The sequence below is a fragment of the Liolophura sinensis genome, chromosome 1 (assembly GCF_032854445.1).
Source record: "Liolophura sinensis isolate JHLJ2023 chromosome 1, CUHK_Ljap_v2, whole genome shotgun sequence".
NCBI lineage: Eukaryota > Metazoa > Mollusca > Polyplacophora > Chitonida > Chitonidae > Liolophura > Liolophura sinensis.
Window position 1 is genome coordinate 3,660,654 of NC_088295.1, and position 10,904 is coordinate 3,671,557.

The 10,904-nt window shown below is 43.1% G+C and overlaps 1 protein-coding gene across 1 annotated transcript; it reads left to right on the top strand.

The window, feature by feature from the left end:
• The first annotated feature begins 461 nt into the window (after nucleotides 1-461).
• On the top strand, nucleotides 462-8,450 carry LOC135482260 (bone morphogenetic protein 2-A-like). The gene is made up of 5 exons (XM_064762149.1): nucleotides 462-1,155; nucleotides 4,149-4,291; nucleotides 4,992-5,151; nucleotides 5,970-6,134; nucleotides 6,676-8,450. The coding sequence occupies exons 1-5, from the start codon at nucleotides 813-815 to the stop codon at nucleotides 7,239-7,241; spliced, it is 1,377 nt and encodes a 458-aa protein (XP_064618219.1). The 5' UTR covers nucleotides 462-812; the 3' UTR covers nucleotides 7,242-8,450.
• Nucleotides 8,451-10,904: the final 2,454 nt, after the last annotated feature.

The window sequence follows — 10,904 nt, forward strand, 5'->3', positions numbered from 1 at the left end:
ACTGCATCTCATTTAAAATGTTTTCAAGCATGACGGTGTGTAGCCTATATGAACCAGGGGCAAGCTACAGTCGTGGGTTAAATGGTTCTCTCACTGTGAACGTATACGCGCACGGCATGCTCAGCTACAATCTCTTAGATTTTGTATATATATCTAACAGCAAGTGTAAATGTTTAGTTGAATTTTTTCACCGAAAGTTTTTTGAATAGTATCCTGTGTTTGTTTATGAGGTAATGCAGTAGGCTTTGTCCCGCGCTAGCCACAGGTAGCAGAGAGGGTCGGGCTGTGGGAACGTCAATCCGGAGCTATCGTGCGACCCGTCACTTCACTCGAGTGTGTGCAGGTGGACTCACTACAGCACGGCATACACCAGCGCTCTGCCCAATCCTGAAGCACCTTCTTTAGGTGGCCACTCTCATAATAGAGATGGGTGATTAAAGAAAACAGGAGATAATATGGAAGGTAACAATGTGTGAAAGTTGGAGGACGTGCAGTCTGAAAACATGGCGCTAATGGCAGGGAAAGGCTTTTACCTTGTGGCCACAAAAGAGCAATCAAGCTCGGCTTCACTTCTGAATTGCTCCCCGTTTCGGTTCCCCATGCAGTCGGCTGATTACCTTTGACACCTTGTCGTGTACCCACTTGCCTTCTTCAATAAGATTAGGCTGATTTTTCAGGCTTGAGTGACAAAGAACTAGTTGGTGGATTGGGGGCCAGTGTCTGGGGCACTCGGCACTGTCGTTCCAGCACATTGTGTCGTTTATTAACAGACGTCATCGAGGCTTTTCCCTTTCAATGTGTTATCCGCCAAGATGATAGTCACCATTCGCTCCAGACATCCTGGCGCCAGGGCTTTCCCGTGTATTTATATGAGCAGTGTTGTATTAGTGGCCTTAGTTTTGCTGAGTTTGTGTGGTCAGACAGATAGCAGACAACATGAGAAACCATCAGCTACAAGAGAAGAACATTTCGACACGGATGCCATTGACAGGCTGTCTCGAGTTTTTGGAATCTCTCGTGTTCCCGCAGACTTTCACCACCGGGCTCCGCCTCAGTACATGGTGGAGCTATTTGACAGTATCACAGACGAAGGGGGCTTGGTGAAAAGCAAAACGCCGTTCGATGCTGATGTAGTCAGAAGCTTTCCAGACCGCGGTAAGTTCACCACAAGTTTCTTTTCCGATACCAGACCTGCGGAGCATGTCTTTAGATCTTAACATTAGTTTTCGTTTAGTTTTCAGCACATCGGATATTTTTCGTAGAAAGGTGTTATGACACCAGAGTAACTCAGATTTGCAGTGTCCACTCGCCATGATTCTTTTGGGTGTATTTCTGGAGTTAATTATTCAGTAAATTACGGGATATATTTAATACATCCAGTTCAGTCATTTCTTTGATTAATAAAACATTGAATAAAGAAAGTGATCGCCTCCGTGTCGATCTAGTTACCAGGAATAAAGTTTAGGGTGCACGTGAAGACATATACGTACCACCCACAGTACTATACTGCGAATGGAAATGTCTCGTGTTTCATACTTTATTGTATCAGTAAACGTTCTACAGGATAAGTGACGAATGTGAGATTGAAATGCCAATAGGTTAGCCAGTCGTATCATTTGGCCTTGTGCTAATGTGCGTGAAATATCGCATGGGCAGGGAATTCGTATGACTTTTATATACACTATGTTGATATCTCTTATGCACCATCGTTATGAGGAAATTGAATATAGTGTCGTTTACCTATCGTATGATATACCTAACAACTTTACAGCCGGAATGTGCTGAATTAGTTTGGACAAATCCCCACCCCACACATTTTCTGATGGTCCGGCCCCGTGCTGCCACCCGCGGCTCTTATATCGCCCAGAGTCACAGCTCTGGGTGGCAAAGACAAGACAGAACTCGCTCAGGCTTAGTGATTCAATTAAACTGCCCACAGAAAGCGCTAGATATCAACTGACATTTAGTAAAGCTCTAATATGCAAGACCACTTTGGTCTCCCGTGCGCCCAGCCTAACACTGAATGTGAAACTTGCTCCTACATACCCTTTTAATGAAAATACTTCAGTGTTGTTATTACCCCTGATAACATCCGTGATATATAGCTTGAATCGTTGTACAAACTTCGTTATTTTGGTGTATCGAGACATAGTAATAGGAACAATGAACAGAGTATAGGGTGGACTTGGGATATAAGTGAGCTGTGAAAACTATTATAATATACATCCAGCGAGTGATAAACCCTGCAAACATGACAGGCACGTCCGAACAGACGAACGTCCTTTCTCGGAGATTTTTAATTAGAGTCGAGAATAGAACTACTCATCGAGGGTAGAATTTGCGGTGTTGCCGTGTAACGCTTCACTTGAGCTAACACATAAATAGTACACGTAAGGCCGTGGGTGGGTAAAATTAACTGGAAAAAAGCATTTCTGACACTACACTAAGCCGCACAGCTGATAGTGTTTTTATGTCACCCCGTATAATGAAGGCTTGTGCGGGATAAGGACGGGATCCGATAACACTGCATGTCACACAAGCCCACACGACGCGTCCTGGTCCAGGAGATAGATAGCGGCCACTCCAAATTCATCGTCAACTACGGGCCCCCTATTCAAATATACCACACTATCAAGTAACCCGGAATTGTCTCACACATGGTTAAGCTACAATTATAAGGTGCTTATATGATCTCTCCACCTCTAATATTGCTGAGACTCTTTATCTTCACAACCCAACAAATTTGATCAGTCCAACCCTACAGTATGCTTCCGAGATAAATGTTCTAAACCCGGCAAACAACACGCTAGTATAGTATATTATGCAATATATATTTCTTCAATAATGGATGCACCGATTGATGTATATGTAAATGTTGTACAAAACCTTGTAACGCTCCACAACGGACGCGTGGTTATTTCATTGTTATTTACCGCCATACTTGAAGAAATTTTCACTTCCACGGCAGCTTTCACGCTTACGGGTGGAGGAAACCAGAGTACTTGGCCTAAACCACACCCATTTGGCATGTACCTGACGAATCCCAAGTCGAACCAAGCGAAATCTGATTTTTAGCCAAATTGTGCAAATGCCGGGTAGACGTTACAAGCGCTATGTTTTGAGCCTGTGTTTTAACTATACGATATTGTGACATAAAGTGTTCCCAACTCTGCCGTACGAGTAATGCAGGTGTCTTTCATGTGCGACATTGTGTAACCATACCATATGTCACTGTGCCGTACCAGTATCGCTGGAGTGTAACCATGCCATATGTCACTGTGTCGTACAGGTATCACGTCTTAACGTGATAAACATCTGTAGGGGCTTAAGATGTTTGTTCGCAGTATACCGCTGTAATGTAGGCCTACCGATATCATACGTTTAACTACGACCGTTTCTTTCCGTGCAAAATATACACTGAAAAAATTAATCTATTAATTTTAACAGAAAGACTGTTGTTTGAGTGATGCTAAAATGTATTCTGTTATTACACATGTTTTATTAATTCAACTTAAAGATTCTGTTCCGTAAGTGGGAAGGTCTCCCAGTAACCTGCAGATGGTCGTGGGTTTCCCCCGGGCTCTGTCCGGTTTCCTCCCACCAAAGTGCTGACCGCCATCGTATAAGTGAAATATTCTTGAGTACGGCGTAAACCACCAATCAAATAAATAAATAAATAAATAAATAAAGATTCTATTAAATTAACACGATATTGTGTTGAACATACTTCCTGTAACGGATATCCTCAAATTCTGTTAGGAAAATGCCGTTTTCCTCTACCTTAAAATTAGCTGTCACCACATAAATGAATAAATCGAAAGTATATATCACGTTAAGTAATGATCAAATATTGTTCAAAAACGTCTACTAACAAGCCATAACAAGCCTGTTGGAGTGCTAACAACAGTGCTAACAAGCCTGTTGGAGTGCTAACACGTCTACTGGAGGCGATAACACGTCTCTTAAAGGTAGCTGTGGTTTAGAAGTCTAGAGATATTTAGTCCTGAATGCATGCCACAATTTAGATGCAAACCTCTTTCGGTTTCCTGTCAGAAGGGAGCTATCCTCCACATGCAGTGATCCAACAGCACACCCGAACAGGTAACTTCGTGTGAAGGCTTTGCTCAGGTTCTTGTTTCTTCTTACAGCTACGACAGAGCGCATGCAGTACCGCTATAACGTCAGTCATCTGGAAGACGAGGAGCAGATTCTACAGGCTGAGTTTCATCTCTTCAAAATGCGCCCTAAACCATCCCAGGCACATGAAAGCAGACCGCCCCACGTGGTCGAGGTAAGGTCGATCTTCCAACGGTCACACGCACTGACGTCTCACACCTGAATTAACATCATGTGTGACTAAGTACCCATCGATTGTGACTGTCGGGACATTAAAAATGTCCCCCTCTTCAATATTGTTGTAGTGAATAAAAATAATGTTGGCGTTCCACCGCGACACCAAACAGAACGTCAGAAAATATATAACCATTATTAATGATTTCCCATTTAAAAAAAAAAAAAAAAACAAAAAAAAAAACAGCAGTGAGTCGGGTTCTAAGTAGTAGAGAAGCAGTCGTGAGTTACCTTTGCGGTCAGGGAGACACGTGTCCAGATTTTGGACAAGAAAGCCACATCAAATTCCAAAGTCGGAAATCGCTATCTGAGCAAGTTGCAAAATAAATGTCTCGGACACATTTAATCGTTGACATAAACATGATTTCTTTGGTCAACCGCCGACGCTTCAGCACATTTGACCTGGGATAAGTCTTCCAGGAGCACAATTGGAAAAGAATTGATCAAAGGCAGAGCTGCACAGTGCAAAACCCACTCACTGTCGAGCAACAGTACTCATCCCTAGACCCACCGTCCGTGACTTGTAGCCTGAGCCATTGCCCACTGTTTTGACAACATCCTACACACTTTTAACGCTCCAGTCATATGTGTGTATCATATAACAACAACAATGTAACCCATTCCGATCTTGATTGTTTCAGATGAAGGTGTTTCAGATTCTGGACCCGTCCGCCCTGACTTCTCGCGCCGGAGTGCGTCTGCTTGACGCCAAGAGGGTTAGTTCTCACATACACGGCTGGCTAGTGTTCAAAGTCCTCAGGGCAGTAGAGGAATGGACTAACGGGACAAGGCCCAACCACGGTAAGCTCTTCTGAAAGGACACAAGCTTCACAAGTTCTTACAGAAGCGATCAGTTTTTCAGACAACACTGTAATTCCTAGGGGAGGATATTTTTCTGTTAAATTGTCAATTGCTGTGCTATGTTATTTGGCAGATGACTAAATGGTTATTCTCGTAAACTCTCGTAGCAGATGATCAATGTAACAGATAAACTACGGATTTTTAAAGACACGTAATTTAGTAGTTAAATCAGCAATACATATGTTTGATTTTCAACGTCAAATGTCAATTGGGTCCTGGCTGAAGATCTCAACGGCTGGAGATCTTAATTGCTACATACTGACTAGGTCAGTTACATTCCGACGTAAAAGTAATATAGGAAACGAAAGTTTTAGGGTAGACAAGCCATAGATCGGGACATTCAAATCTGAAATGCTCACGCAATGAATCCGGCAGCATTGGGCCGATTCCATCAAGTAATTTCTGATTTTGTCAAAATTAAATAGCTTGTCACAATGCCTAGATTTTAGAACTTCAAACTGAAATTCTAACTCATATATCTTAAAATAGCATTTATGAACATTTTAAGTCCCCAAAGCACGCCCCGAAAAAGTAAATTATCTGAATTAAGTCAGAAATGGCTTTGTGGAATTAGCCCCCGATTTTCAATCCGGCTTAAAATGATGAATTATCCAACGGCTCTTTTAGAAGTACCGTGCCATAAAAGTATATCTCCTATATTAAATACATCCCTTTGAGATTTCACAGCCATGATATTTACAATGTTTATAAGGAGGTATACATCCATCCCAATTTATTTGTAACTGTCTCCTCTGTAGGCTTCCTCGTCACGGCCACGTCACTCAAAGGAGTCCATGTCAACGGAAGTTACATCCGGTTTGCGCAGCGCAATGAGCATCACGACAGCAAGCAGCCAGCTCTGGTGGTCTTCACGGATGACGGCACAGCCAAACATAGGAATTACATCTCACCGGATGACGAAGGTAAACTTATCCTTATGGCCAGCTGGATGTAGCCAGTTTAATGCATAACAATACTGAACAGTGGTGTTTATTGTAATTCGCTGAGTTCTGAATGTATCAAAAATCACCAAGACTCAGACTCTGTTGTTTATAAATTAGACAAGTGGATCGGTACATAATACCATTTGCAAAACGATCGGGAAAAAATGAACCATCAGGCTATTCGGGACGAATCCGAGTCCGAAAAAGTGATATCATCAGCATTGGAAGAGTGGTCTTTATGAGGTTCTCTATATACCCCTCGGTCAGAGAACCTTAAGGTACAAACAGCAATCAGTTAGAAACAATAAACCAAGATACTATGCATCTGGTGCAGACTTTTACTGCAGCCTGTATAATCATATACGTTCTGATTAATACATTTCTAGTACTAACTTTTCTATAACCATATTTTTTTTATTCCTAGCTTTCTTTATAAAAACTTATAATAAGTATTTGCAATTCGGTAGTTGTCAATATATAAGGGTAAAAATGACCGACTTGTTGTTCTCTTTTGTTGCAGATTATGTTCAGATAAAGGAAGACATCCGCAGGCGGGAGCAACAGGCTGTGCAGACGAAAACTCAGCAATTTAAGGATGCGATCAGGCTATTGAACGAGAGACACCGCGCCGAGGCCTCCAACAGTAGAATCCTCCAAGATATCGGCTACCAAGGAGGCATGCGGCGAAAACGAGAAACGAGAAGGGCTAGCCCTCGTCGGCGAGATTCCCGTCGTCGGCGTGCCTTGGACTACAAACGACGTCACCGGAAGTCGTGTTCTCGGTACGACATGTTCGTTAACTTTGAGGAAATAGGTTGGTCTGGCTGGATCATCTCCCCTAAAAGATATAACGCTTATCACTGTAGTGGGGATTGTCCATTTCCGCTGGGACAGAATCAGAAACCTACAAACCACGCCACTGTACAGAGTATAGTTCACGCTCTCCACGTCGGCAAGGATGTGTCTACGCCATGCTGTGTCCCCAACAAACTTTACTCTTTCAGTCTTCTTTATTTTGATGACGAAGAAAACGTGATATTAAAACAATATGACGACATGGTCGCTGCGACATGCGGATGTCACTGATTGTGCTCAACAAACAGGTTTATGTGTGGCGTTTACAGGTATTAGCTGAGGAAATATCTCCATCGTGTTTGTAACGGGCGTGTTCATGTGAAGATGTGTTTGCGAGTTCTGCTAACACGGGGACTTGCTTATCAGTGTCGCTTGGTGATTTGTCAGAGATTAAATGGACCTCATAATCGTTCACCACTGTCCAGTTATATCCAAGTTAAAGGGTCTTGGTGGAAACCGTTTAGACACGACTTTCATTTGAATCCTGTCCATTCATGAGCAGGTGTGCAAGAGAAAAGACTGAAGCCAGCTTGAGTGTGACGAGGAAAAAGTGAAGGGGAGAGGGGAAACTGTGTCGATATACGTGGTCACGTGATCGACTGGCTGACAAAGGCCGTACAATGTACAATTACTGAAAGTGCTGAAAAAAAGAGAAGAAAACACATTGACTTTGTAACGTGTGAGGGAAAGATCTGGTCACCATAAGCACAAAACTCCGTCTTTCATGGCCATTTCGTAGTGTTCATTTTCCAGGCGATGCAAAGTTTTGGCATACTATGTTGTAAAATGGCCATGGCGATAATCGTCTAAGTATATGCAGGGTCACATCGAGGAGGAAGCCTGTGAACAGGTGTATTCAGGACGTGTGAAGGTAAGGGCGAACACCTGCACAAGAGTGGGGAGAACAATCTATACCCGCCCTTAACTAGGTCCGCTCTCTGAAGGAGCTACGTACACCCTTTGTGATGGTGCGTCTTGTCAAGCTCCGAATGATCGCTAAGTGGAACTTCAATGAATATCAACCTTATGTAATCCTCCGCGCTCGCTGTAATACTGCCAGAGAACTTGACCAAGCGAATGTGCTTTAAGTATGGTGCAATTTACTACTGAAACTTAACCGACAACAATACCAGTCCCGTCTTATCAAGCTGTATACTGAATAATACACTTCGTTGCATCAGTACCGGTAACACGTTGACTTCTGGAAATCTTAAACAATAGGTCTAACAACCAATGGACTTCCTTTAAAGTTAACTTGTGATAACTGGATTTGTATATTTGCGTTTATTACATTGTAAATATGAGTATGAAAGATTTTATAAAATATTGTTCATTTCATGCATCGGTGTGCTCCTTCCAGTTAACTACGAATGTTACATATGTATTCACATTCTATATAATAAACCATGCAACTATAGATATGATGTAAATATGTCAATAAAGGAGAAAAACAACGGCATGGTTTTACGGTTGATTTTGTGTGTTTACAGAAGTCTTGTTTGGACAATTTGACTTGTGAACATAATCGGTAGAAAAGGCCACATATTTGAGGTTGTTCCCTCTTTTTATCTCGTGCTGACAGTCATCCTTACATACATTCATCTCCACACAAATGTGACGATCCAATTTCCACTATCATTGATGGGAAAATCCACAGAAATGATAATAAACCTTCTCACTACAATCACTTTTATGGACTGTCCATGAATGGCTGGCGCGGGTACATACTTGTGACAGGGGACCCTATAGTTCAACATGGACCCACATTGAGCCCAATCCGCCAGCGTGATCCACAGACCGTGGGCCGACGTGTGCTAGCTCATTTACTGCGCAGTCCGGGTGGCGTGCTGCACACCTCTCCGTGACGGGATGGCCAATAAATAATTACTATGTTAATCATGTAGAGTGTACACTTGCTGCCTTGTAATTAGCCTCTCTACACTCAATAATTTGATACCAGATGAAAGTTCTCAACAGCCCGAAGGGGACGGCCGACCTCGAAATTTATGAACAGAGTAAAGAATTGGTGAGTGCGAGGTTTTATATCAGTCGTCTGAGCAAGACACATAATAGTGCAGGGTTTGGATGTATCACGTAAACCAGACGTCCATGGCTCGGCACCTCATAAAAAATTAACCCGAGTCCAAACGAAAAGGCTTTAATAGCAGAATAGAACGGGAATTAATGCAACTGATGATCTCCGCACACTATTGTATACACGGCAACACGTACGGAGCCCTGCCTGCTACCTGCAGGCCTCGGAGAAAAACCAAGCAACTCTCTACTATATTCAAGACGGATGTATTCAGTCATGAAAGCGATCATCCATCATGTGGTCCAATACAAGCGCAGTCCTTGCTCGGTGACGGGCGTGGGTGACATCAACACAGAAAACATACCTTACAGCCAATAACCGCCACGTACTAAACAAGGAGTATACAGCGGAATTCCGGGCTTGGGACTTTGCTGCTGAATGCAGAATTTCTTTACTTGCGACATTTCAAATCAATGTGTCAGAAGTCTGGTCAACCACACGTCTTGATAAAAGACTGGCTTTGCTCAGTATAGACAGAGTAGTGTTTCCACACGGTACAACATACACGTACTGTATACCATCACAGAGGCCGCAGCGTGCATACATGTGCGCTGTTCACTAAGCACGGTGTTGAAGGTTGATAATGTACAATTTGGTGGTGGTGGAGGGGGGGCGGGTAGTACTGTAGTGTCTGTTGAAGGAGACATGTGACTGGGTATAAACAACAAGTCGTGTTTTAGACTGCTTTCCAACCACTTGTTGTCTTTGTTGTATGTTGCCTTTTGCATTGATTTTTGGAGATGGAGATGGGGCCGGGTTGGGCGGTGGTGGAAGTAATAATGGGCGTCCCTATTTCAAATGTCATTTGAAGAGTAAGCATACGTGTTTCTGTATCGACCTAAATGGGACCAGCTGGACTGTTTATAGCACTTGCCGGACACTTGGCCTATACCCTTATCTTGGGCTGACCAACACCTGGCCAATATCCCTAAGTCAGACTGACCAACATTTGGCTTATACTCCTTTGTGTTGGGCTGACCATTGGGCCTATACCCCTATATTTGGCTGACCAGCACATGATCTATGCCTCGATGTTGGACTGACTAACACTTGGCCTACACCATTAAGCTGAACTGACCAACACTTGGCCAATACCCCTATGTCAGACTGACTAACACTTGGCCTATTCCTTTGTGTTGGACTGACCAATACCTGTTGAACTGACCAATACTTGGCTTATACCCCTATGTTTGGCTGACCAGCACATGATCTATGCCTCGATGCTGGACTGACCAACACTTGTCCTATACCCCTATGTACACGAAGGACTAACCAGCTCTTGGCCTATACCCTGTGTAGGACTGACCAGCATTTTGTCTATACTAGTATGTTGGGACTGACCAACATGACGTTATCTTTATGTGGGTTAGCGTGTCAGCACGTCGCAATGATCCAGGAGCCTGTCATCAATGCGGTCACTCTGAGTTCAAGTTCAGCTTATGCTGGCTTCCACTTGTGGGAAGGTCTGCCAGCAACCTGCGGATGATCGTTGGCTTTCCCCTGACTACCCTCCACCATAATACTGGCCACTGTCATATATGTGAATATCCTTGAGTACACCAATCAAATGAATAACTAATGTACCCCTGGGTTGGGCTCTTCAAAATTGATTTATTTATTTATTTGATTGGTGTTTTATCCTGTACTCAAGAAGATTTCACTTACATTGAAAAAGCCCGGAGAAAACCTACGACCATCCGCAGGTTACTGGCAGACCTTCCCACGCAACTCTTCAAAACTGAATGTCTGCAAGTATTAAGGTCATGCCAAAGCTAAATAAAAAAAAGTATACAAAAAAC